The sequence below is a fragment of the Onychomys torridus genome, chromosome 20 (genome assembly GCF_903995425.1).
Source record: "Onychomys torridus chromosome 20, mOncTor1.1, whole genome shotgun sequence".
Classification (NCBI taxonomy): domain Eukaryota; kingdom Metazoa; phylum Chordata; class Mammalia; order Rodentia; family Cricetidae; genus Onychomys; species Onychomys torridus.
The window spans coordinates 36816080-36843803 of record NC_050462.1 but is presented as its reverse complement, the minus strand read 5'-3'; the positions used below and the strand labels follow the sequence as shown (position 1 = coordinate 36843803).

General features: G+C 45.4%; 2 protein-coding genes across 3 annotated transcripts in view; both read left to right on the top strand.

Annotated features, from left to right (window-relative positions):
* The window catches only part of Nup107 (nucleoporin 107), a 41665-nt gene extending 31003 nt beyond the window's left edge, over positions 1-10662 (top strand). For both annotated transcript variants that reach the window (XM_036170127.1, XM_036170128.1), the window contains 7 exons: positions 485-597; positions 1795-1897; positions 4925-5085; positions 5934-6059; positions 6749-6862; positions 9917-10084; positions 10383-10662. In XM_036170127.1, coding sequence (XP_036026020.1) covers positions 485-597; positions 1795-1897; positions 4925-5085; positions 5934-6059; positions 6749-6862; positions 9917-10084; positions 10383-10490 — 893 coding nt within the window. In that variant the 3' untranslated portion in view covers positions 10491-10662. The remainder of the gene's footprint in view (positions 1-484; positions 598-1794; positions 1898-4924; positions 5086-5933; positions 6060-6748; positions 6863-9916; positions 10085-10382) is intronic.
* Positions 10663-12357: 1695 nt separating this feature from the next.
* On the top strand, positions 12358-27185 carry Slc35e3 (solute carrier family 35 member E3). The gene is made up of 5 exons (XM_036170196.1): positions 12358-12977; positions 13810-13920; positions 18637-18795; positions 21126-21208; positions 26319-27185. The coding sequence occupies exons 1-5, from the start codon at positions 12576-12578 to the stop codon at positions 26503-26505; spliced, it is 942 nt and encodes a 313-aa protein (XP_036026089.1). The 5' UTR covers positions 12358-12575; the 3' UTR covers positions 26506-27185.
* Positions 27186-27724: the final 539 nt, after the last annotated feature.

Genomic DNA, 27724 nt, shown 5'->3' with positions numbered 1-27724 from the left:
TCATCCACCTTGTGATTACAGGCACAAATCACCACAGCCAGCCTAAAATCTTTTTGAATTCTGATATTTCCTGTAATGTTTTTCAAATGTATGTATTGTATTTAAAATAAATTTTTAGCAGTGTGTACATGCTCAGGCTCCATGGTGCTCATGTGGAAATCAGAAGACAGCCTGCTCTTGCTCTCCTACCATGTGGGTCCTGGGAATTGAACTCAGGTCATCAGATGGGTGGCAAGCACCTTTACTTGCTGAGCCGTCTCCCTGGCCCTATGTGTTACATCTTTAAGAAGGGGATGTAACTGGGGATGTAACTGAATGGCAGAATGCGTTTCCAACCTCTGTAAAGCCATCAGTTCAATCCTCAATGCCAAAAATGTGAAAAGAATTGTTTCAAATTTACCAAATTGTTGTAATTGTTTAGAGAATATTCACATTAATAATTACTCTTTGGTTTTTGTTTTGTCATTTTTCAAAAATTCCTTAGATTTGGATGTTGCAACAATAACAAAAACTGTAGTTGAGAATATTCGAAAGAAAGATAATGGTGAATTTAGTCACCATGACCTGGCTCCATCCCTAGATACTGGCACTACTGAGGTAATTTGGGTGAGGGGGGGATGAGAGTTTCATATAACTTATAGTTTATCTTCTTATTCCTTGGTGAACACCTTCCTTAAAATACACTGGCTTCTGACTGTCTTTTAAAAACTGTATGTTAATAAAGGCCTTCTAAATTTTTTAAAATATATTTCTTTTCTTTTTAAAAAAAAAAAACATTTTTATTTTATGTGCATGGGTGTTTGCACCATGTGCATGTCTGGTACCCAAGGAGGCCATGAGAGGGTGCTGAATCCTTTGGAACTGGAGTTAGAGACAGTTGTGAGTCACCGTGTGGATTCTGGGAATCAACTACTGAGCCATCTTTCCAGGCTCCAAGGCCTTTTAAAGGACAAAATTTGGCAGCAATTTTAAGATTTTATTGAAATAATTAATTATGTTCAAGAAGGGTTATAAACAGAATTTTTCCTGGCAGCCGCTCCCAAATAATCACTCAGAGAATTACTATTAGTTATAAATGATTGGTCAATAGCTCAGGCTTGTTACTAACTAGCTCTTACAAATTAAATTAACTCATTTCTATTAATCCATGTGCTGCCCTGAGGCTTGTGGCTTTTACCTATCCTGCATGTCCTGCTTTCTCTCCATCTGGCTGGCCACTCCTCTGACTCAGCCGTTCTTCTTCCCAGTATCCTTAGTCTGGCTCTCCCACCTAACCTTATCCTGTCCAGCTATTGGCCAGTCAGCTCCTTTATTAAACCAATCACCATGACATAAATCATACAGTAGGAATCGTCTACAAAGTGTTCTATAGAGCAGACCTGAGTGTTAGCTTTTGCTCATCAGGTTTTGCTGGATGCTTTAAAAGCTGCTGACTTCTGTCTTTAGGAAGAAAGATGAAGTCTCAGAAGGGCATCAGCAGGGGGCTGGGAGTGTGGCTCAGTGATGGAGTGCTCACCTAGCGTTTGTGACCCCTAGGGTTATTTCCTGCATCCCATAGCTGATGAGTTAAGTTGGCGAGACATACAGTGAATAATTCCACATTGATAGGCCAGTGAGATTTCTCCAGTAATTTAGTAGAGAGCTGCTGAGTAGAACAAACTGAGGGAAGATGGCTTCTTTCATAACTTTATATAATGTGGGGAAAACGGTTTCCATTTAGAGAGCATCATAAGTTCTGCTCGTTTGTAAAATGGCTTTGAAATCAAATGGGTTTTCTCTGCTTCCGATGATTAGGAGGACCGGATAAAGGTGGATGTGATTGACTGGCTGGTGTTCGACCCTGCACAGAGGGCAGAGGCAGTGAAGCAAGGCAACGCCATCATGAGGAAGTTCCTAGGTGGGTCCTGCTCTTACACTGTTTCATCAGATCCATGAGTTCTTAGGTGGGTCCTGCTCTTACACTGTTTCATCAGATCCATGAGTTCCTAGGTGGGTCCTGCTCTTACACTGTTTCCAGATCCATGAGTTCCTAGGTGGGTCCTGCTCTTACACTGTTTCCAGATCCATGAGTTCTTAGGTGGGTCCTGCTCTTACACTGTTTCATCAGATCCATGAGTTCTTAGGTGGGTCCTGCTCTTACACTGTTTCATCAGATCCATGAGTTCTTAGGTGGGTCCTGCTCTTACACTGTTTCATCAAATCTGTGAGTTTTTAACTGAAATAAATGGTAAAGTGGGGCACTTGGTGAGGACTTTAAGCTTACATCAGTACCAGGGAGCAAGGTGCTCTTGAACAATCAGTTGCCTCCACCTGTGCATCCTCAGTGATCTGCTGACCCATTGAAAAGCCGTCTGAGGTGACTATAGCACTCAGTCATCCATTCATTCAATAACTATTTCCTGGGGCTTAAGAGATAGCTCTTTTTTTTTTTTCCCCCCCCCGGAGCTGAGGACCGAACCCAGGGCCTTGCGCTTGCTAGGCAAGCGCTCTACCACTGAGCTAAATCCCCAACCCCGAGATTGCTACTCTTTAGAGGAAACAAGTTCAATTCCCAGCACTTATGTGACAGCTCACAGCCATCCATAATTCCAGGTCCAGGGGATCTTCTGACCCCTCTGAGTACCAGGTCCATACATGATATGCATACATACATGTAGGCAGAACACTCATACATGTGATAGAAAATAAAGAAGCAAGTAAACACTGAGTAGCCTGATATGGACAGGCTCATGCTGATTGTCTCTAGCATACTCAGTACTCAGTCCATGACACTGAAGTTACAGCTTTGACCTTTGTCCGTAGTCAGGGACAGGTGCTTGTTCTTGCTATATCTGTTTAGTTTTTGATTTTGGTTTTGAGCTGGGAAGTATATATGTGCCATGGTACATGTATGGAGGTCAAGGGACAACTTACTCTTCCTACAACTTCTCTCCTTCCACCGTGTTGGTCCCAGTGATGAACTCAGGTCTTTGGGCTTTACAATAAGCACCTTTACCTACTGAGACATCTCCCCAGCTAGGTCCTCACTCTTACAAAGCACAAGTTACTTTGGTTTCTCAAGTCAGTAGGTTTTGTTTGTTTGTTTGTTTGTTTTTAAGATTTGTTCCATTTTAGGTATATGGGTATTTTGCCTGCGTGTGTGTGTGTGTGTGTGTGTGTGTGTGTGTGTGTATACACCACATGTGTGCCTGTTGCCATGGATCCTCTGAAGCTGCAGTTACAGACAATTGTGAACTGCCGTTGGTGCTGGGTATTGAACCTGGATCCTCTAGAGGAGCAGCCAGTGCTCCCAACCACTGAGTCACTTCCACAGCCTCAAGTCAGTAGTTTTTTAGCAAAAACTTTGAAGTATATCTCCAGACAGAAACAGTCGATCAAGGGACCACACTGCATGTGCATGGGAAAGGCCGAGAGTCCCCGTGAAGAGGGGCATGGTATTGGACCCCAGATATCAGGCCGTGTGCTAGCACAAACAACTGAGCAAGGAATCCCGTCTAGATACTCTTCATAGAGGTTTCCTCATGTCAGTCAGTCTCAAAGTAAATTTACTTTATGAATAGTTTAGGAATCCCTTATTTAGTAGCATCCTAATATAAACTGCATCCTACAAACAAAACTGTTTTATAAACTCTGATACCAAATTTGTGACATCCTAGAAACAGGAACTAAAAAAAGACAAACATAATGCTACAGAATCCAGCAGTTATAGCTGACCTTTTAAAAGTAGTTCACCATTCCCTAGGCAGGGCTTCCAGAACTGTACTGATGTAGAGAAATTGAGCTGAGTGCAAGCAAGAGGAGTATGCACGCATGCATGCATTTTTCTGTGCCCCTGACTGGATGTGATGCATGCATTCATTTCTCTGCTCCCCTGATCTGTGCATGTGATGCATGTATTCATTTCTCTGCTCCCCTGATCTGTGCATGTGATGCATGCATTCATTTCTCTGCTCCCCTGATCTGTGCATGTGATGCATGCATTCATTTCTCTGCTCCCCTGATCTGTGCATGTGATGCATGTATTCATTTCTCTGCTCCCCTGATCTGTGCATGTGATGTATGCATTTGTTTCTCTGTACCCCTGACTATGAATGTGATGCATGCATTCCTCTGCTCCCCTGATCTGTGCATGTGATGCATGCATTCATTTCTCTGCTCCCCCGATCTGTGCATGTGATGCATGCATTCATTTCTCTGCACCCCCGATTGTGCGTGTGATGCATGCACTTGTTTCTCTGCGCTTGCTCCTGACTGTGGGTGTGGTGCATATGTTCGTGGTAGAGCTCTTGCTAGGCCCTGGGTTCGATCCTCAGCTCCAAAAAACAGATGTTCTTCTAGATTGGAACTCTGGCTTTGCCATATCACTGGTTAAGCCTTGAGAGGACTGGCTTCCCCAGTGCTGGGAAGGCTTATCTAGCAGGGTGTGTGTCTGGGAGAAGATGCAGCCCACAGTTTCTAGTCTGCTGCCTGCCACAGCCAGCGCCTCAGGCAGAATGTGCCACCTACTCTCTTTTGTTTTTGGTGTTCCCAACAAAAAGGGAGAGAACCAGCTATTCTATCAGGCTTTGTATTGTGAAACCAAACCCATTTAGTAGTAAATTTCACTGTAGTAATCAGCTTTGTATATGATGGCATAGCCTCAGACTGGAAAATGTGATTTCTTTAAGACATAGATGTATGTGAAAGTAACTTTGTGTTACCTTACACTGGGAAAGAGCCAGCCCACTAGAGAGATTCCCCAAGACCTTGCAATCAGTGACTTGATACTGTAAACCACCAGCACACAGATGAGGTGTGGTGACATTCGCCTTTAATGCCAGCATTCAGGGGGCAGAGGCAGGCAGATCTCTTAAGTTCAAGGCCAGCCTAATCAGCAGTACGTACGCAGAAGTCCATATATTTTGATTTTTTTTTTTTCCCACAGCATCAAAGAAACATGAAGCTGCAAAAGAAGTGTTTGTGAAGATCCCTCAGGATTCCATCGCAGAAATCTATAACCAGTGGGAGGAGCAAGGCATGGAGAGCCCGCTTCCTGCTGAGGATGACAACGCCATCCGGGAGCACCTGTGCATCAGAGCCTATCTGGTGAGACCGCGAGCCGCAGCCTGGGTGGTGTTCCTGGGCCACTCTTGGAACTTGAACGGTGTATATGTTTTTAGTTATGTGTAGGTGTATACGTCTGCAGGTGGGTATGTGCATGTGAATACCGGTGCCTGTGGAGGCCAGAGGCATCTGAATCCCTGGAGCTGGACTCACAGACAGTTGTGAGCTGCCTGGTGTGGGTGCTGGGAACTGAGTCCTCTGGAAGAGCAGCAAATGCTCTTAACCACTGAACCATCTCTCTGAACTTTTTCCAAAAGTGGTGATTGATTCACCTAAGGTCCCCTGTGACAGCAGTGCTGACTCACTCCAGGGGTTAATGTCACGACCTGTCATCGGCATGCTATGCCTGCGACTTTACAATCGTGTGTGTGTGTGTGTGTGTGTGTGTGTGTGTGTGTGTGTGTGTGTGTGCCTTGTGCTGCTGCTCTTGGCAGGACACGGAGTAGGGCTAAGTTTTGAGGATAGAATTCTGTCGTTGCCTGAAAAAGCCAGTTGGCTAATCAAGAAGCTAAGTAAGCACGCCTACCTCACAGAGGGACTGTGACACCTGAGCGAGGGGCCGGGCTAAGAGGGGCTTCCAGAAACAGCGCAGACGCCTTATGGGTGCTTGCCACTTCATAGAACATTTGCTTATTCCTGGGTTTTGACTCAGAATTATGTCTAAGAACCAGAACTTTTAAAGGCCCTTTGAGCAATAAAAGTGAAACTGGGACAGGAGGATTGTCGTGCCTCTGAGGCCATTCTGAGCTGTATAGTGAGTTCCAGCTACCCTGTCTCACAAAGATCAAGATGTAAAATGTGTATTCCATTTGTTTCGCTTGGCATTGTAGGAGGCCCATGAAACATTCAATGAGTGGTTTAAGCACATGAACTCGGCTCCACAAAAACCTACCTTGATACCTCAGCCGACTTTCACAGAGAAAGTGGCTTTTGAACACAAAGAAAAGAAATATGAGGTAAGTCAGTGTGAGGCTGAGATGAGCCTCTAGTCCTAAAAATACGGTATTTAGAGGGGCCTTCACCATGTATGTTCTGATTCGAATGGGATTTTCCTGTTACACATTTGCTTTGAATCATGTTGACTTTTTCATAGATGATTAATCTTGACAATTGCTGCTAGGCATGATGGCTCACACCTTTATTCCCAGGACTTGGGAAGCCAGTGTTAGGCAGATCTCTGTAAGTTCAAGGCCAGCCTGTTTTATATACTGAATTCCAGGCCAGCCAGAGCTACACATAGTGAAATTCTGTCTCAGAAAAACAAAATAAGAAGGAAGGAAGGAATGCGTTAGACAGTAGTATTTATTTACTAAATTAATATTTTAGTATTTTATCTATGTGCTATTTGTAATAGTTTTTCTTTATATACATATCTGAATTATCAACTCTTAAGGCTGTTCTTGTTGCTGGGTGGTGGTGGGGCACACCTGTAATCCCAGCACTCGGGAGGCAGAGCCAGGTGAATCTCTGTGAGTTTGAGGCCAGTCAGGTCTACAGAGCGAGATCCAGGACAGCCAGGGCTGTTACACAGAGAAACCCTGTCTCAAAAAGACCAAAAAGTGAATGAATGAATGAATGAATGAATGAATGAATGAATGAGAGGAATGTTGCTCAGTCCATTATAGCTGCTCTGTTTGTTCTGCAGATGGATTATAATATCTGGAAAGGACATTTAGATGCCCTAACTGCTGATGTGAAGGAGAAAATGTACAACGTCTTGTTATTTGTTGATGGAGGATGGATGGTAGATGTCAGAGAGGTAAGTCCGTGTGTTTTGTTTAAAGCTTTAAAAATAATCAATATTAACAAACCGGTGAGGGAGCTCAGCCAGCAAAGGCACTTGCCACCAAGCCTGGTGATGTGAGTTTAATCCCCAGGGTTCAAATGGTGGAGAGAAATGACTTCTGCTATCCTGCACATCCTTGTGTGTTTATAGTTTTCCATTGTTTTAATTGTGTAAGAACATGATCCATCTCCTCCTTTCTTACCTCCTCCCAGCTGAGCCTCCTTGCTTGTTATTCATTACTGTCGGGTTGGCATGCTCTCTTAGACCTCAGGACGTCTGCAGATGCATGCACGCCCACCGTTTTCCTTTTCAGGGAAACTGCAAACATTTTCCCTTCTAACGTTTGCTCTAATGGTGTGTCGTCACATTCCTCATGTGTGACCAAATGCCTTGTAAGAAACAGCTTAGGAGAGGATGGTTGTTTGGGTTTGCAGTTTTGAGGGTACAGCCTTTGGCAGCATGAGTGAGAGGCAGCTGGTTTGTCTACAGTTAGGAAGGAGGAAGTGTGGTCAGGCTATAAAACCTCAAGCTCTCACCCACCCTGTTACCCACCTCCCTAAAGCGTCCAGAACATTCCTCAACAGCTCCACCCTCTGGGGGCCCAGTGCTCAAACACATGGAACCTATGGGGGACATTTCACACTCAAACCACGCAAGGCCCGATCCTGAGACGTGACAGAATGGTAGCTCAGCTTTGCATCTGCAGAGGGATCCCTCAAGAGAGCCAGGAGTCCTGCGTTTCCTCGGGGCATGCCCGGTGTCTTCCTCTGCCACCCCTTCTAGCACTTTTATGCTTTTTCTTTAATTACTTAGTTGTTACATTTTCCTACCTCTCTGGCTTCTCTTTTCTGACAAGGGCAGAGCTAAATTAGGGCCTCTGATTGATGCTGCTACTGATACCAGGACTTTTATATATATATAAATTATTATTATTATTATGTGTTTTAATTTTACACATCAGCCATGGGTTCCCCTGTCCTCCCCCTCCTGCCCCCCCCCCACTTTCCCCCCAGCCCCTCCCCCCCATTCCCATGTCCTCCAGGGCCAAGACTCCCCTGGGAATTCATTTAAACCTGGTGGATTCAGTACAGGCAGGTCTAGTCCCCTCCTTCCAGGCTGAGCAAAGTGTCCCTGTAATAACAGGACTTTTAGAGTCCACTTCTGACTTTTTGTTTGTTTGTTCGTGGTATGAAGGATTGAACCTAGGCCTCACACATGCTGGGCATGCACAGTATCACTGAATCCTCAGCCCTCAGAGTGTACTTCTAAAGTTCATAATAAAACTCTGCAGCATAATTTTAAATGTTTCAGTGGGTTCCTTAAGCCAAACCTTTCTCTTCTGATGCAGGCTTGTGTGGAAGAAAGATCCAAATGTTGGAAAATACCAAAACTCGAGGAGTATATTGATGTATAGTTTTGATTAATTGTTCATTTAGATTAGATAATTAAAGCCATAAAGTAGTCAGGAATCTGTTGAGAGATGGAAAGCAAGGAATGACGAAGTATTCTACAAGCACTGGTGGTTCAGCAGTTAAGGGCACTGCCCTTGCAGAAGACCGAGCCTGGCCTCAGCACTCCTGTCACGGGCCACCGCAACCCAGCACCAGGGCATCTGACTCCCTCCTGTGGCCTCCTCAGGCAAACACACACACACACACACACACACACACACACACACACTCACACTTCTTTAAAAATATAAATGAAGGTGCTGTTCAGTGGTTAAGAGCACTGGCTGCTCTTCCAGAGGACCTGGGTTTGATTCCCAGCACCCACATGGCAGCTCACAACTGTCTGTAACTCTAGCTCCAGGGGACTTGACACACTCACACAGACATGCATGCAGGCAAAAACACAGTGCACTTAAAATAAAAATAAATTATTAAAATACATTTAAAAATACATAAATGAATAAAAATTACCCAGTCTTCACTTCCTCAGAACTAATCCAGAAGAGTTTGCTGTAACCTTCAGATAATCGAGTATTAAATATCCTGAGTTTAGTGTACTTAGATATTTAAGAATAGGAAATTGGTAGGATGCCTGCTGGCCCATGTTACTTAACAAATGAGTTAGAAAATTGCACCCCTTCCCCTACACAGGGCGATTCCATGTCCTGTGCACATGCCCTGGAGCCTGGAGCACAGCTCAGGTTTCAGCTGCACTGCCTGGGGTCAGCTGTCCTTAAATACCAGCGCACCCCTACATGCCAGCTGCTTAGAGGCAGTATGAGTCTAGGAGCCCAGAGGCACTGTGCAGGAGGAAAGACTGCTACACCACACAGGGGAAGGTCCGGGAACCAGTGGTCCAGCCAGTCTTGGAATCCCCAAGCTGAACAAGGTCTCAAGGTACTGAGATTATATTTTAAGTCTGTCTGAAGATAGCCACACCTTATCTTGAGAAAAGAGAAGTGCTTCCATTTTAAAGCTAAGAAGTATATGAAGTATACATTTTAATATTTGGTTGTATGTATTTGTACCTCAAAACAATGTTAAAGGGTTGACAGGCCGTGATTCTGTGTGGAAACCTAGCCGGGGTCGGCTGTTAGTGGTGGACCACCACATCCTTTGTGCTGGTTGCTTCATTACTCCAGTATCTGCCCTTGAGAAACGTTTCATAGTGTAGTTTAGTAGCCTTGCACAAGAAGGGAATCCCCCCAAACACACACTGGGTCTCTGTGCAGCCCAGTCAGGTCTTGCTGTCACGGTCTCCTTGCCTCCCTCTGACCCCAGGGTGCCACCGTTTCAGCCATCACCCTGCACCTGCCCTAAATTTGTTGATTGGATTTGTGGGCCGCTGCTGGTCTGTTACCGTTCGCATCGGATGTACGTTCTGTGGATCTCCTTGCTTTACTCCCGTGCTGCTGAGGGTTAGACTAGGGCAAGTGCTCTATCCCTGAGTTAACGCCCAGTGCTGGGGTTTGGGGTGGCAGGTGTGAGCCACCATACCTTGCTCTTGTTGACTTTTCTGTTTGTAAGGGTATGTCGCTTAAAGTTGTTGACGGGATGACCCGGTGTTTGTCCATAGGATGCTGAGGAAGACCCTGAGAGAGCCCATCAGATGGTCTTGCTAAGAAAGCTCTGTCTGCCCATGCTGTGCTTCCTGCTGCACACTATACTGCACAGCACCGGCCAGTATCAGGAGTGCCTGCAGCTGGCCGACATGGTGTCCTCCGAGCGCCATAAACTGTACCTGGTGAGTTCTAGGCCATTGGCAGTTTGAAGTTTTACCGATTTGATATGCTTGCATGATGGTATTTGTGAATACTTGTTTACATTTTTTTTTAGTTCTTGCATTTTCTGAAATTAATGTTCTAGTTTTAGTGTACTTAAAAAAAAAGTGTCTATATATAAATGGAAGTATATAGTCTGCTGTGAAAACCAGCACGAGGTCTCTGAGCCACATAGATCTTCAAGGAAAATTTCTTCTTAAAATTGATTGGATTTTTTTAAAAGTTTATGTTCTCATTTTAATTTTTATTTTTTAATGTCAGGTCTTTTCTAAGGAAGAATTAAGGAAACTTCTGCAGAAGTTAAGGGAGTCCTCTCTGATGCTTCTAGACCAGGGGCTTGACCCACTCGGCTATGAAGTTCAATCGTAACTCATCCACTCTCTGATGCCTCTGGCATGAGGGGTGCTTGGTTGTGATCAAATATACATATTTGTAATTATTGGGTTTTTTCCTTTGGCATTCTGGGGGAAAATGTAAAATTTAGGCATTTGAATTTTGTATTATATCAGTATTTCTTTAAGCATTTTTTATTGAAATTATACAAAATAAATGTTTTGTTCTATAAATACTCGTTTTCTCTTATGTAATAGAATAAATATTTTATTATTTTTTCCTGTAATCATAAATCCTTGACATATTAAAATGTAAAGAAAATGGAAAATAAAGAATAGCTTAATTTTCAAGCCAGGTAAGTAATCTCTCATAAAATTTAGTGTTTTTCTGAATAGTAAAGTTAAGATGAATCTAGCAAGAATATTTTAAAATAGAGCTGGAGAGATGGCTCAGCAGTTAAGAGCACTGGCTGCTCTTCCAGAGGACCAGGATTTCTTTTCCAGCATACATATGGTGGCCCACAACCGTCTGTAATTCCAGTTCCAGAAGATCTAATGCCCTCTTTTGGCCTCTGTGGGCACCAGGCACACACAAGATGAACAGAGATACATTCAAGCAAAACATCCACACAAAAATAAAAATTAGCCTAGACCCACATGGGCAGAAAACACAATCAGGTGTAGCTCCATCTTCAGATGACCTAACCCTCTGGCAAGAGCACCTGCACTTATGTGCACATACCCACACACATACACATGATTAGAAATAAATCTCTTATTCTAGAAAGAGGTTATGTAGTAGTATTGTTGAACAAATACTAGTTTTCTTAGGTGTGATCATTGGAATTGTGGCAATGTAGGGAAGTGTCTGCCCTCCTCCTTAGGAGATGCACACTGAAATATTTAGGGTTGAAAGTCATAAAATCTACACTTTATATTGAAATAGTTTAGCTCTAAAATTAAAGTCTACACAGTTAAAACAGGGGCTGGAGAGATGGCTCAGCAGTTAAGAGCATTGACTGCTCTTCCAGAGGACCTGGGTTCAGTTCCCAGCACCCACATGGCGGCTCACAGTTAAAGCAACATGGTAACATAGGATCAGTTTAAAGGGCAGGGGAGTGTTCATCATTCTAATCTTTCAACTTCCCTTTACATTTTTTGTCAAGATAAACGGTTTACACAGTGTTCAAAACTGCAGCAGAACTGAGTATGCATGTGGGTGATAATGGAACTTTGATTCTGACTTTATCCCAGACCAAAGGGATCCGAATGCATGATGGAAATTTCACAAAGAATCAATAAGAACTGAGAAAAAGGAAAGAAAAAACAGTGAATATAAATTTTTATTTCCAAATAATACACACAAAACTTGAAAGTCCTCTCCAACTCCAAAACTTTGAAGTCGTACTTCACATGTGCTACTATAATAAGCAAATAATATCTTGGTCATACAGGAAAACGTACTTGCTTCTTAGGTTTACAAAGAATTTGAGGGTGAAAGATGTGGTTTAAAATTTTTCGAGGCCAATACGCCAAAATATTTTCAACTCTACATCCTCAGTACATGACGGCTATACTGTCTCCATCCACTCTCCCCTATGTTTAGACTTGTAAAGATAATTAAAAGTATGCAGAGTAATGCTTTCCCCTCTGCAGAGGGTTAAAACTGTTCAGCGCCCGTGGAGTGTAACCTTGGCGGGGACTCTGCGCCGCCGGGTCTCCAAGCTCGAGAGACGTCGTCGGAGAAGTCGGGTGACCCGCCACAGATATTAATCACCCCCTGCACCCGGGAGAGGCCAAGGGCTCCTCCGGGCCGAGGTGGGCAACCCGGCGGGCAGCGTCCGGCGCCTAGCGCGCCTGCGCGGCGGAAGTGCGAGCAGGATCACGTGGCCGCGCGGGGGCGGGGCCAGGAGCAGCCGCGGCGTCTCCGCTCCGAGGGCGGCGGCCCGGGCCCTGGCTGGCGCATGCCTGTCTCCGGCCGGAGCGTGAGGCGGGCGGGCGGCTGCGGCAGGCGGCGGTGGAGGGCCCGGGCAGCCGGAGAGCGGCCGGGCGCCCCGCGGGGACGCTGGACAGCCCGGGTTTGGCCGAGGGTGCTGCTGCTCCGCCGCCGCCGGCGGGCATCATGGCATCGCTGGCCGACCGGGTCCGGGGCAACGGGCGCATCGCCGCGGGGCTCCTGTTCAACTTGCTGGTGTCCATCTGCATCGTGTTCCTCAACAAATGGATCTATGTACACCACGGCTTCCCCAACATGAGCCTGACCCTGGTGCACTTCGTGGTCACCTGGCTGGGCTTATACATCTGCCAGAAACTGGACATCTTTGCCCCGAAAAGTCTGCCGCTCTCCAAGCTCCTCCTCCTGGCCCTCAGCTTCTGTGGCTTTGTGGTCTTCACCAACCTCTCTCTACAGAACAACACCATAGGCACCTATCAGCTGGCCAAGGCCATGACCACGCCGGTGATCATAGCCATCCAGACCTTCTGGTACCAAAAGAGCTTCTCCGTCAGAATACAGCTCACGCTGGTGAGTAGCTGCAGCTGCTGCTGCGTGCTAGCGCGAGCGCGTCCCGGGCCACTTACCTGGTTGTCTTGCTCCCCGGGAAAATTGAATGCGCTTTGCTTGTAGCCTGGCACCCCCAGGCCTTGTCTCCATCATCTTGACTCCAAACACGAGTCTATAATTTAGTGGCCGTCTGGCTTATTTTGGAGAGGGGTGGAAAAAGCCATTTGGCACTCCGCTGGCTCTTAGTAAAAGGGTGTGTTCCTGTGGGTTTTAGAACTACCATGTGATGGAAATCTTTAAATGCTGTGATTGGTGAGCGGGGGAAAGCTGCCTTAGATGGTACAGTTCCAAGTGTCAGGATATCTGCGAAAGCTTAACCTGGAAAGGGGGGGAAAAGTTCTCCTACTCCCGGGGAATCGAACCACATATGATAACCATGAAATGGTTTAGCATAAAATATTTCAGGATATGCCTTCAGCGGCATACTGCTGGGGTGTCTTTAAATAAAAGAGCCATTAAAATAGCGTTAGCACTTGGTTCTTAGTATTTCAGGTCCTAATGCTTTCCTTACACGTGTATGTGCATGTGTTAAGTACTGGTTTGGAGGTCCATTTACTTACCTGGAAATGCGTGTCATATTTCCTTTAAAAGCACAATGCGTGGACTCATTATTTTCCCCAGATGTAAGCTGTATGTGGATGTCAGCAGAGTCACACTATTTTACATAGGTTGGCAGTTTTTCCAAACAAAGAAAACATCCAGTTCAGTGCTCCCTGGTGACGAGTTTGATTAATTTTGTATGACACTGTTCTTGAATTGAATCTCAACAGCATTTGCCTCTTTCTCTTCACAGATCCCTATAACTGTAGGTGTCATCCTAAATTCTTACTATGATGTGAAGTTTCATCCCCTTGGAATGGTGTTCGCTGCCCTCGGTGTGTTAGTTACATCCCTTTATCAAGTGGTTGGTAATTTTTTTTTCTTTATGTGCCTTTTTAGCAAATTTCGTAAACTTTGAAGCTGTATCCAAGGTTTAGAAAATAGAGTGTAGAGTCAATATACTGTTGGGAAGAAAGCAGAATTGATAAATTGTCTAACTCCTGGTGAAGAAGAGACAGAGAAACTGGGTGTGTCGTGTTCACCAAATGCCCATTTGTAAGTGCCCAGTACCCACACTTAAGCATCAGAGTTTGGGATCAAATTTGTTTGTTTGAGTTTCTTTCCTGGGTAGTCTTTAGAAAATGAGCAGTAATGCTTCATAAGTTTGTTGATTTGTCATCTGCTCTGTAAGTTTAAAACTGCTCTTAAGACACACGTACACTTCCAAACATCTGAACATAAGAAAAATTAGATGTAAATATTTTAAACTCAAAAGAAGTGTTGGCATTAGGACTCTGATTGGCTTTTAATAATTTGTCTATGTTGATAGAGTGGCTTCTAGGTTTTTAACTTCTTGTACAAACACAGCCCCTTGCCTGTAGCCAGGATTCAGCTAAACTTTTTTCATGGATTCCCTTCATTACCATAAATTCCCAACAAGCTGGTTTTTGTGTCCTGTATAGTGGGGAAAAATAGCAGGGGGTAGGAAACAGTGAAACAGTATTCTCTCTATACTGAAAACCTTGGTCTGGAAATTCTGGGTGTGCCTGCATGGGGAATCAAAGCCAAAATAACCAATGTTACCTCTGTCACAAGCATCCACGGGTGATAAAGGAAGGCATTCTGGTTAGGAATGTTTATTCAGTACTACACCCTAGCACCTAACTCTTTGATGGTAGTGATTGTCCCAGAAATATTGTTACAGAAAATACTATCCTTGGGGCGGGCACTGAGGATTGGACCCACGGCCACCTTGCATTCTAAACAAGCACTGTTCACTGAGCTGAAGCTCACCCAGCCCACAAATAACTTCACCCACTACTGTTAGTGTTTCTAAAACTTCTAGGGTGGTGGTTGTCTTGGGGATTGAGTTCAAGACCTCACACACCCGGCAAGCACTCCACTGCTCAGCTACATCCCCAGCTCTCTTGACGTTTTATTTTTACACTCACTTTGTTTGTATGCACGAGTACTCATATGTGCATGCACATGCCTGTCACTGTGTGCATAAGAGGTCAGAGGGCAACTTTGAGAGGCCAGAGTGTTCTCTCCTACCACGTGGGTCCCTAGGATCGAACTTTGGTCGTCAGGCTTGGCAGCAGGGACCTTTACCCACCAAGCCTTTACATCAATCCTCTTCGGACTTTTTGTTGTAGTTAATTTTGTTTTGGGTTTTGTTTTGAGACAAGGCTGATGCTCGGGCTGACCCGGAACTTACAGAGCTCTGCCGGCCTTCCAAGTGCTGGGATTCAAGGCATGTGCCTGGCCTCTCTTTTTACTTTTTGAGAAAGAACTACAGGCATGTGTTACCACACCTGTTCTACTTGTTAAATATTAGTTTCTTTTACTCCGTATACATAATTTCAGTTCACAACACTCAATGGTTTTTTTTTGGGTTTTGTTTGTTTGTTTGTTTGTTTTTTGGTGGCCATTTTTGTCCCCGAAAGTTTCAAGCTTGCTGTAGATCAGAATCAAAAGGTTCTGTATCCCTGAGGTTTGCAAAGAGGTTGATCAAGGAATGACTGAAGAACAATGGGCAAAGGTAGTAAACAGCAAAAGTACTGTGTCAGAATAGGTAGATGCCCCCCACACATACACGCAGATTCCTTTTAAACAAAATTATATCTGCCTCTTTTTTTTTTAATTACACTCATTCATTAATTACACTCATGATATTAATTACATTTGTAGTATTCATTGATTACATTCACAGTATTCATTCAGTAACTATATTTATTAATTACATTAATTGCATTGATTTATTACGTTCATGATATTATGTCCTGATACTACTGTCCATTTGTGGGGCTTTTCCATCGTACAAAACAGAGATTCTATACTTAGGAAATCATTGCTCTGTATTCCTTCCTTCTCCATCTTGAGATAACGTCTCGTCTTTCTGTCTCTATAGGTTTGTATATTCTGTATACTTCATATATCTGCCTCTTGTATCCTATTTGGCTTCTAAGTTACTTGTTGCTGCTGGGAACATTAAGAGAAGTTGGAAGAAGCATCTCCAGCTCTTAGCTGGGGAAATGGTGGGCTTGTTTGTATGACAGACATTTCCTGTATGTTCACCCTGAGGACAGGATGAGGAAAAGTCTCCCTACCCTTCCAGACACATATGAGACTCGGCATTCTATAGCCAGCCTCAGGAGTATCCCTCCACGCCGAGGAGAGTCCTGAGCAGCAACACCGAGGCAGAAGTGGAGGCTGTGCACTCAGAATGGCTCGGCTAGACCAGAGAGACGCTTAAGTTGGAGGCACATACATTTGCTCGGCACTGAAGCATTGAGGCGCATCCTTTTATATGTGTCAAAGCACGGAGCATGTGGGGAGAGCTTGCTATGTTTTGTGAGGCTAGACCATAGGTCTGTTGTAGGAAGGTGATGCTGAATGGCTAATACCAGGTGGCAAAGTCTTGCTGTCACTCCGGAAATGTCTTATTCTGCAGATGCCAGCGAAGAATTGGGAAGAGGCTTTGCCCAGCCTTATAGTTAACAAAAACGACTCTAGTGACAATGGAAGGTGCAGGAGAAAGGAAGGAAAGTGTGGAGAACCTGAGCTAGGGCAGGGGTATGGACATAGGACAGTGAGGCCCAATGGAAAGAAGAATTAGTAGACCCAGACTGACCGGAAGCCAGCACAAGAGAACTTTGTTTATAGACAGGAGACGTTTGGTCTTAAACATGGCCCTGCTGCAGCGCACGCCTTTAATCCCAGCACTCGGAAGGCAGAGGCAGGCAGATCTCTGTGAGTTCGAGGCCAGCCTGGGCTACCAAGTGAGTTCCAGGAAAGGCACAAAGCTACACAGGGAAACCCTGTCTCGAAAAACCAAAAAAAAAAAAAAAAAAAGAAAAGGCCCTGCAGAGCCAGGTGGTGGTGGCGCATGCCTTTAATCCCAGCACGCAAAGCAGGTGGATCTCCATGAGTTCGAGGCCAGCCTGGTCTACAGAACAAGTTCAGACCAGGACAGCCAAGGCTACACAGAGAAACCTTATCTCAACAAACAAATAAAAACACACCAGTAACAAAAAAAAAAAAAAACCACGGCCCTGCAGACATATAAAAATGACCAGGAAGCTGTGGCGGCTGAGAACTTACAGATACTCGGGGTGTGGGAATGGGGTTGGAGGTCAGTGATAGGGTGCTTGCCCAGCATGCACAGGGCCCCGTGTTCTGCCCCCAGGACCTGGAAGCATTTTTTTAGAGATGCGCAAGGAAAGAGGTCAGAGCTGTAGGTGACTGCAGATGGGAAAAGATGTCAGTCGGGTGGTCCTTTGGGTGTGGCGTGGGAGGTGATGGGTCCATTTAAGGAGGCCAGAGGCTTGGTTAGACAGCCATCCCAGCTATGACAGACGGAGAAGCTACCACAGGCAGGAAGGTGAGCCTGCACAGTCTGCAGCCTTCCTGTGTTTGCTAACTGTGGTCAGTACTCCTGTAAGAGGGCTGGGGAAGAATCAGTTCTTTGTCCTTTACAGTCTCAGAAGACTGCTCGTGAAAGCTGGCGGGAGTGTGGCTCCAGTGTCCTGTTTCTCCATCTCAGTCTTGCTAAATTCCTATAGAGTTGCTTTATGTAACAGAATAGCTAGACTTAGGAAAGAGGTCTGCAGAGGTTATTCCAAAGCCAGGCTGTTTCTGCCAGACCTGCCTCTCACTGCCGACTTCTCTTCAGAGCCTCTCTTGAGTCATGTTTGTGAAGTATTTTGAGGACATGGGAATGTGAGGTTCTGAGGTTTTTTACTGAATGGAACAGCATTGTAGGGTTTCTGTTTACTCCATGGAGCCCGGGTATATCGGTGGCATGTGGAAAGTCTGACCCACAGAAAAGTTCTCTGGAGAGGAAAACGTCTTTCTGCCGCTGATTGGGTTTAAAAGTGGCTCTGAAGTCCACGTACCTTTAAAGCCACAGATGGGAGTCCACTTAGAATAAGAGAGATTCTAGTTCATTGGCCAGTGGTAACCTAGTCCAGCCATAATCAAGTTTTTCTCCTTCTACTTTTATGAGGAAAGCAGACCTGGCGCTGCATTTGTATCCACACTTCTCACCTAATTTGCTACTCCCTCCATGTTTTTTTTTTTTCTGTGTCCTGATGCATGGGGGCTCCTGGGTGCGTTTACTCCCCCCTACCCCAGCGATTTAGTAGACTCCTGAGAGTAGAGGGGCGCTGCTTTCCTGTCTAAGAAGTCAGGAGATCAGCACGCGCCGTGTTCATAGAGCTCCTTTATCTGAGGTGCTCACGGTGACCCATCTCCCCTCCACTCTTTAAAACCTTGTAGAACAATGGAGGGGAGGGGCTGGGGGGGAAGGCGGGTTTGGGGGCGGGAGGGGGGAGGACAGGGGAACCCATAGCTGATGTATAAAATTTAAAACACATAATAATAAAGAAAACAATTTAAAAAAAAAAAAAAAGCTGGGAAGAAATAAGCCAAACTAAGGCCTGACATTTATAATTAAGAAAAAAAAAAAAAACTTGTAGAACAAGGAGGTGCGTCCTCTTCCCCTAGCCAGACCCTGTGCGGCTTTGACTGAAACGATGCTCTCCTGGGTACCTGACGTGCTTTCTCTCCTGATTTTCAGTGGGTGGGAGCCAAGCAGCATGAACTGCAGGTGAATTCCATGCAGCTGCTCTACTACCAGGCTCCCATGTCCTCCGCCATGCTGCTGGTGGCCGTGCCCTTCTTTGAACCAGTGTTCGGAGAGGGAGGAATATTCGGACCCTGGTCAGTTTCTGCTCTGGTAAGTCCTGACGGTTTCGGTGCCTAAGAAGTTGCGGTTGACACTCCCTTCCTAAGGCAGCGTTTGGATTTCGGAGCACAGCCTCAGTTCTGTTCTCACATCTCACCCCATGGTTGCTCTCTAAGGAAGGCCAAGTAAGGCTTATTTTCACATGGAGTAACCGAGGCACAGGAAAAGGAAGGGACTCGCCTGGACTGGGACAGCCGGACAGTGAAACCAGGTTGCGGTTCACATTACCCAATGCCTGGTTACCATCTTGTCCATGCCATACTAGAGTCCACACATAATTTGGGCATTGTGTTTTAATTTTATATTTCTACAGTGTAATTGTAAGAAAAACAATGGCTTTGTTTCATATAAATACAACATTCTCATTGGATAGATTTTGAATATACATAAAAATATGAAGACAGTGGAGCCCCCCCAACCAGAAGCCTAAGATATCACATTACCATTTTTTGGTTCTGGTCCCCTGCCTTGAGATTGCTGTAGAACCTAGTGTCTGGCTGCCCACCAATGATGTAGATCTCAAGAATCATTATGTGGGTAATGGTTCTGTAAACATTCTGTCTAATGCTCCCTCTTAGGTAATGGAGAAGTAGCCTAGCCGAGTGGGCAAGGAGCACAAAGCAGGTCTAAATATTAGCACTAGTCTTTACCAGCTGTGTGGCCATTTGCTCTACCCTCCTGTGCTCCCAGGTGTAAAAAAGGGAGTACTGTTTCTCCACCTGCCTCATGGTCATTTGTGAGAATTAACATGTGGGATCCCGTACAACATGCTATAAGTTGGGGTTATCCTGATTTGTGTATGTATGGGTGTGGGTATGTACAAACTGCACATGGAGACCGGAAGTTGACACTGGGTCTCTTTCTCAGTTTTCTCCACCTTCGTTTCCCCAACAGGGTCTCCCTCGAGCCTTAGGGATCCTCCTGCCTCCACCACCCTGGCGGGGTTGAGATTACAGACACACAGCCACTCCCAGCTTTTGCATGAGTTCTGGGTATCTAAACTCAGGTCCTCATATTTGTACCAACTGAGACATCTCCCCACATCATGATGGTCATTATCTTCAAGTAGTTCTAAGTCCTTTGAGGGCAGGAGCTTTTTACATACTATATTCCTCACAAGGCCTGGCCTGATACTGGTTTTGATTTAAGTAAGAGTAAAAATGAATGATTTGTCAGAATTTAATCTGTGAGTATCCATTCCTCACTGTTAGCAGATGTGGTAGTGGATGGGATTATAAATATTCCATTGACTGTTTTGCTTACCTTTATTTTCTGATTTTTCTATATTATACATGGATTGCTTTTAACGAGAACTTATTACAGCTGAGCTCGGGGATGAATGCCTATATCTCAGCTGCTCAGAAGCTGAGGCCAGAGGAGTCCTTAGGTTTTATACAGGAAGCTTGGGCAATATAGGGAGACACTGTATGGGGGAAAAAAAAAAAAGGAAGAAAGAAAACATCTCTTCCTTAAGTGAATAAGGAAAAAGAAAAGGAACCTAGAAATTCACATTCACGACTATGTTTTTTGTTTTGCTGGCTCCTTGGCTTGCTTTTTAAAAGTTGATTTTATTTTTCAGTCTGTGTCTGTATCTTTGGAGGCCAGTAGTATCACATCCCCTGGAGCTGGAGTTGCAAGGTGGATGTAAGCTAACCTGAGTGCTGGGACCCGGACATGGTCCTTTGGAAGAACAGGAAGCACTCTTAACTGCTGAGCCATCTCCTAGCCCCTTGTGTTTTTTGGTTTGGGGTTTTTGTTGTTGTTTTAGATAGCGTCTCATAGAGCCAGGCTGGCCTCAAACTCACTGTGCAGCCAAAGCTGCCTTGACCTTCCTGCTGCTTCTTCCCAAAGGCTGGGATCACACAGTGCACCAGGTCACCACTGTAGTCTCCCATTGCTTATTGGAAAGTCTGTGTTTTGGCTTATTGAGACAGGGTTTCTCTATGTAGTCCTGGAACTCCCTCTGTAGAGATCCACCTGCCTCTGCCTCCTGGGTGCTGGGATTAAAGGCGTACGCCACCACTGCCCAGCTCCAAGTTGATGTTCTAAACTCATTTTTTTTTTTTTTTTTTTGTAGGGAGTTTGTTTGTCTTGTGTGTATGTTTTGAGACACGCTCTCACTATGCAGCTCTGACTAGCCTGGAACTCTGTAAGCCACTGGCCTCAAACTTACAGTGATCCTCCTGCATCTACCTTAAAGTGTATAGCTGGGATTACCAGCATGTGACATCTTGTTTAAATGGGTGAAGTTTGCATTTTTGCATATTGTAAATGAGACATATTTGTGTCTGGTTATAATGACGCTCTTGGTTTCTTTGTAGCTTATGGTACTGCTGTCTGGAGTAATCGCTTTCATGGTGAACTTATCGATTTATTGGATCATTGGGAACACATCACCAGTCACGTATCCTTTCCATGTACTTTCAAACGTGGATAGCCTTTGTTTCCCGTTTGTTACTGTTCGTTAAGAAGGCTTGGTTATTTTAACCTGTTTTTATTGTTATAATTCATTAGTATGAGTGTTTTTCTTCATGTATGTCTGTGCACACATGCATGCCTGATACCTTTGGAGAAGCCATCAGTTCCCTGGAGCTGAGGTTACAGATGGCTGTAAGCCACCACATGGGTGCTGGGAATCCAACCCTGGTCCTCTAGAAGAGCAGCTAGTGGGCTTCACTGCTGAGACATCGCTCTAGCCCCTTTATTTTTAAAGAATGTCTTCCCACACTAGTGTCTGTGGAATTTATTAACTGAGGAAATGAGCTTGCTTTCTGTAAAGGAACACTTGAGTTTTCTTATGTAGTAGTGAACTTTACTCTTATAAAAACTGACTTAGCACCATGACTTGCCAATAGTGGGCCTAAGTGATGTTTATTGAATGAATAATGGAGTGGAGTCTTAGGTTTGAGTCAGTTTTCAGGTATCCATGGTGATAAAGTAGAGGTGTAGTCCACTTACGTAACGAAAGGTAATTCCATACTGTGGGCATCTGATTTGGAGTGGGTCTGTATTTATTTGGAAACAGGTGTTCTTGTTTCCAAATAAATAAATGTTCTTAATATTCCAGATTTTTAGAAAATGAAGTTATATGTTGAAGGATGAATTCCCGGGCCAGTTTTCACTATGCTGCCTGCCTGCCTTTCTTTCTATCTTTGCATTTCTTAATTTTTTTTAAAATTTATTTATTATGTATCCCTGCAGGCCAGAAGAGGGCACCAGATCTCATTACAGATAGTTGTGAGCCACCATGTGGTTGCTGGGAATTGAACTCAGGACCTCTGGAAGAGCAGTCAGTGCTCTTAACCACTGAGCCATCTCTCCAGCCCAACTTTGCCCAATTTTTAAGCAAATGTGAAGAATGAATTTCCTCATCTGAAAGAAGTAGTTTAGTAATCTTTTATTTCAAGAGTATACTGACTTAAAGCTGTGTGTAATGATGGTTCATGCCTGTAATCTCAGGACTTGGAAGGCTGAGGCAGAGGATTGTCATGTGTTTGAAGCCAGCCTGGGCTATATATAGACTGAGATCTCATTTATTAAAAACTGGAGGGAAAAAAAGTATGCTGATTTATATAAGTGAGTAAATACTGAGATGTCAAAAGTACAAATAGCCTATTTTCCAAATATCAATAAGTAACGATAATGTATTTTGTGCCTGGTACTGTTGTGTAAACAGATCATTTAATTCTCGTCAGGGCTCTGTGAAGGAAAAGTCTGTCATTTTGCAGCTAAGGAACGAGCCACCGAGATACAAAATATTTATACACATTAAACAAACAAACAAAAATATTCATTCAACAATATCTATTGAATAGGCACTACAGACCGTTACTTGATTTAATGAATCTTTATACGGGACATATAGTAATATGTATATATACTATATACTGTGTGTCAGCACTCATGGTATGGTAGTGAACCAAAGCAATGAAAAATCTCCTCCTTCACGGACTTAAATTCTAGCAAGGAGGCCAGACTACAAACATGAAGAAGAATTCAGTATGAATCTGTAGCAATGGGTAGTGTTAAGAGCCACAGGGAAAATATAATAAAGCAGGAAGACGGGCATGTAAAACGTTTGGGGACAGGATTAGAGTCAGTAGACTAGTCAGGTGGCCTTAGGAAGGTGACTTTGAAAGAAATGAGGTTGGGAAGAGCATTTAGATGGTGGCAGCAGGTGAGGGGCCTGAGGGGAGTCTAAACAGAGTGAACACAGAAAGCAAGGGAGTGGCCTGAGAAGCAGGGAGAGCTAGGTCAAGTGGAGCTTTCACCTTCGTGAGGTGAGAAGCCACAGGAGCATGGAGCAGAGATGTGACATGGCCTCACATCCTCATGGAAACACTGTAGATACCTGTGGTGCTGAGCAGGATTTCTCACCTCTCACCTTTGTCTGGGGCCTATGCTATTCTTGCAAGATAGACAGCAGCATGTCATGTCTGCCACTAGATGCCAGGAACACCCCCAGCCCCACCCCAACTGTCAAAAAGGTCTGCAGCCATTGCTCACGTGGTTGAAGAAAATTGGAAAAGGTATGTGAGAAGGGAGACCATCAGGAAGCCACCTGAGTTCCTAATTCAGAAATACTAGCTCATGGGGCTGCAGAGGTGCCCAGCAGTTCAGAGCGCTTGCTCTTTATCCAAAGGATCTGAGTTCAGTTTTCGACACTCACAATAGGCAGCTCACAATTGCTTGTAAGTCCAGCTCTAGGGAATCTAATGTCCTCTTCTGGCTGACACACACACAGATACACTAACAGGTGTCCTGAACAGTTGAATGTGGAGAATGCGAAGCAGTGAGGGTGAGTCCCGTGTGTGTGTGTGTGTGTGTGTGTGTGTGTGTGTGTGTGTCTCGCCTCGGGAGGAGGTCTGAGGTGCAGGCAGAGTTCCTGTTTCAGGGTTCGGGGACCAGGCGTCAGCTACAACAGGTCGTCCTGAGTCATTGTAAGGAAGTGGGGTGAGTGGTGACTCGGGTTACCCAGTCAGAGGAAAGGCTCACAAACACTGACTCCTGGGCACTGCACCTTCGGGGTCCCCCAAGGGGCGAGGGGGACTAGGCAGGGAGCCCCGGAGGGGAGGAGAATGATGATGGGTCCCCCTGAGGAGGAGGGGGAGGGAGCACTGTGTCAGGTTGGAGGAAGATTGGCCGTCGGTCCCAGCCCGAGCGAGGCGAGGCCCCTGACAGTTTGACTGGAGCACTTGGGCTGAGGCAGAGGCAGGCTGGAGCAGAAGGAAGAACTGGAGCTTACGCTCTTCGTTTTCAGTTCCCAAAAAGAACCGCCATAGAGCGTCATTCAGTGTGCCTTCCCTTTTCTTAAGGGACTTTGACAGGCCATGAGCTGCCTAGCAGGGCTGGAATAGTTGAAGCTAACGTTAGTGGCTAGTGCATAATTGAGATAAGGCGTATGTATCTCTCTGCGGTATTATGATAGTCATCCTGGCCACATCCTCTGCATCTCAGATACCAACTCCACTGAATTTTAAAAAAAAAAAAAAAAAAAAAGAGCCGGTACTGGCTGCCCACATTCCCCTTAGGGCCGCTGCTAAGTGGATCCCTTTTTGATTTTTGATTGGTGCTTTTTTTTTTGTTTCATGGAAGAGTTTCATGTAGCCCAGGCTGGTCTCAGACTTACTATGGAGTTGAGGATGACCCTAATCTCAATCCTTCGGCTTCAGCCTCCTGAGAGCTGGGATTCCAAGGCTGCATCACCATGCCCGGCCGGCTGCATTGTTTTTGAAAACCAAGTAGAGAGCCTGAGCATAGAGGTCAGACAGAGGTGGGCCTCTACCCAGATCTACCGCTTCCTGTGAGCTGAGTGTGTTGTGGGAGCTCTTGTGGTTCCACTGAGGGCACTTATGAACTGAGGGACGTAGGGTTGGGTTTAGTCAGCTCCTTGTCCCCATCGCTGCAAAGGGGTGACAGGGAAAGGGCAGAGAAATGAGGGGCAGGAACATGGACAGCGCTGGGCGGTCCTGTCAAGCACGGGCGGTTATTACCCAACTTACAGTTCACACGATGGCGCTTACTGTATACCGAAGCTGCGCAGGTATTAATTATTTACTCCACGTCAACCGCGTAAGGTAGACACAAGATCATCTTACCATTTAATAGGCAGGGAAGCTGAGGCACAGAGTGGTAGCTGCTTCTGTGGTGCTGCTAGGAAGAACACAGGTTTGTAGCATCCGAAGAGCAATACAATATTAGTTCAGAGAGAAAAAGAATAATTATGTGTAAAATGTCAGGAGAATAATTTCTGAGGGGTGTGTGTATATGTGGTTTGATTTTTTTTTTTTTTTTTTTTTTTTTTAATAGGAACAATGACTTGGGAAAAAACTTTAGCCCAGTAACAAACTGCTGGCAGTATATTAGATTACAGCCTGAACTTTGGAGTTAAATACGCCCACCTTTGTTTAGACTCCCAACACTTGAACTGTGCACTTGGTTATTACAGGCGGTCTGCTGAGATGACTCAGCACATTACCTTCCACCAAGCCTGAGTCCATGGGCCCACATAGTGGGTCCATAATTGTCCCCTGACCTCCATACAAGTGCCTTGGCAAGTATGCGCGCGCACGCGCGCGCGCGCGCGCGCGCACACACACACACACACACACACACACACACGCGAGTACATAAATACAGTATTTTTAAAGTCCTGAGAATCTCTGGGCCTCCACAGTTGTAAATAGAGAGGTGAGAAGTGGCAGTAGGTGAGATGTTTACGGTAGAGCTCCTCACGGGGTGCCTGGTGCTGTTCTTGCTCCCTCCCTGGCTCCTCTCCCTTGCCCTCCTAACCTTAGGCATCCTGGAAGTTTCCATTGCCTCAGCTCCCTGTCACGTGGCACATCTCAGCTCACTGCCAGGACCGTTTATTAGACATGCCATTCCGTGGCATACCTGCAAACTGCCGTGCCAATGGCTCCTCTGTACCTTGCTCTGCACGTCCTGCCTCCCCTGCGGCGCCTCTTCGGAGAGGTCGTCAGGAATACTTGAGGCAGTTTCTTGTCACTGGAGTGTGTGTCTGTGTAGTTTACATCCAACCTGGAAGAATAAATCGTGTCGGAGCTGCTGAAATAGTTCAGCAGTTAAAAGTACGCCCTGCTCTTGCAGAGGACCTGAGTTTGGTTCCCAACACTCCCATCAGGTGGCCAAAACTGCCCGTAACTCCAGCTCCAGGGAATCCACCATCCTCCTCTGGCCTCCATGGGTATCACATTCATGTGTACAGACAGACAGAAACACATACACACACACACACACACACACACACACACACACTTTTAATGCCACGTCACCACTTTCAAATCTGTCTGTAAATTGCTAAAACCATGCCCAAAGAAAGTCTGATTGTCACCAAAATGTCTGTTCTTTAAATGCTCAGTAGCTGTTGAGTCCTTGTGGCACGGCGTTCTTTCTGGCCCCTGGTAGCCTTTGCCGTGGGTATACTGGTAATGTGTGACTGTGTGACCCGCACATCTGGCTCTTCGCTCCTTTGTCTCCTTACCTGAACACCTCAGCTACAACATGTTCGGACACTTCAAGTTCTGCATCACCCTGTGCGGAGGATACATTTTATTTAAGGATCCACTGTCCTTTAACCAGGGACTCGGCATCTTATGCACACTGTTCGGCATCCTCACCTATACCCACTTTAAACTCAGCGAACAGGAAGGAAGTAAGAGTAAGCTGGTCCAGCGGCCCTGAGCTTTGGCGGAGAAGAGAAAGCCGCACCAAAAAGATGGGAAATGCCTAAATCACTGGAGAGGCCACCATGCAGAGTTCACTCAGTGACTTACAAGAAGTATTGTCTTCACAAATCTGAATGTTTTCAGTACCTTTCATCGACGTAATTTTCTAAATTAAAACCAAAATGGTTGGAGCTTCTCTTCGAAGACTTTATGAAGCAGGAGCCGTCACTCAGCGGTAGAGTGTCTGCCCAGCATGTGTAAGGCCCCAGCTCAGACTCCGACACCTTCAAAGAGACAATACATACTCCATATGAGATGGTTTCATTCTGCCAACCAAAATATAGGAAGGTTCGGGGCCATAGGAACAACAAAGGGCTGCATACTCCAGTGCCGCAGGTATGCCCCGGCTTGGGGGTCACGCTCTCCCCAGGAAGGGCACATAGGACTCCTGCCCACTCACCCCCGGTTTCCCACTGTGAGGTTTATTATATGCTAGTCAGTGTATGCAGTGCAGGAGACTGACCCCAGAGTCTAGCACTTGCCAGACAAACACCACCACTGAGGGACACCCACAGACCTGGAGTCTGGATTTAAGTGAAAAAGAGTGGTGTATGTTAGCTTCTTTATCATTTGGGCAGAATGATGGTGGTTTTGAGACAGGGTCTCACTATGTAGCCCTGGCTGGTCCGGAATGTATTGGTGTAGTTATTAAGGCCACTCCACGTAATTGAAAGGGAGGTTTATTTTGTGGGGTAACTTACAAATGAAGGGATAGGTTGCAGGGTCTGGGAAAAGTGTGGCGCAGTCCGGCGGTGTTCTCTGGAGAACTCTGCTCGGTCTTCCTCCAGCGTCCAGGGTCCCAGAACCAAGAGAGAGACCTCTCCTCTCCATCCTGGGTCTCCAGCTTCCTCCCTCAGCCCCGCCTTGTGGGCGTGACCATTAGCGAAGCCTCAATGGGGGTTGGAACTTCCAGGCCAAGGCTGGGATGGCTACCCACTACAGGAATGCTCTACATAGACCAAACTGGCTTTGAACTCAGAGATCTGCTTGCTTGCCCCGCCACCACACCTGGCCTCTGGCATCTTTTATTATGTCTTTGTAGAACTGAAATAATATTTATAGGAAGCAAACTGCCATAGACACGATCATAAACCAAACCACAGCTCTGAAAGTAGTGGTTTTTTAGCAGAAAATTGATAAAAGCAGCTCTTCCTGTCAAACAAGGCAGGGCTTGT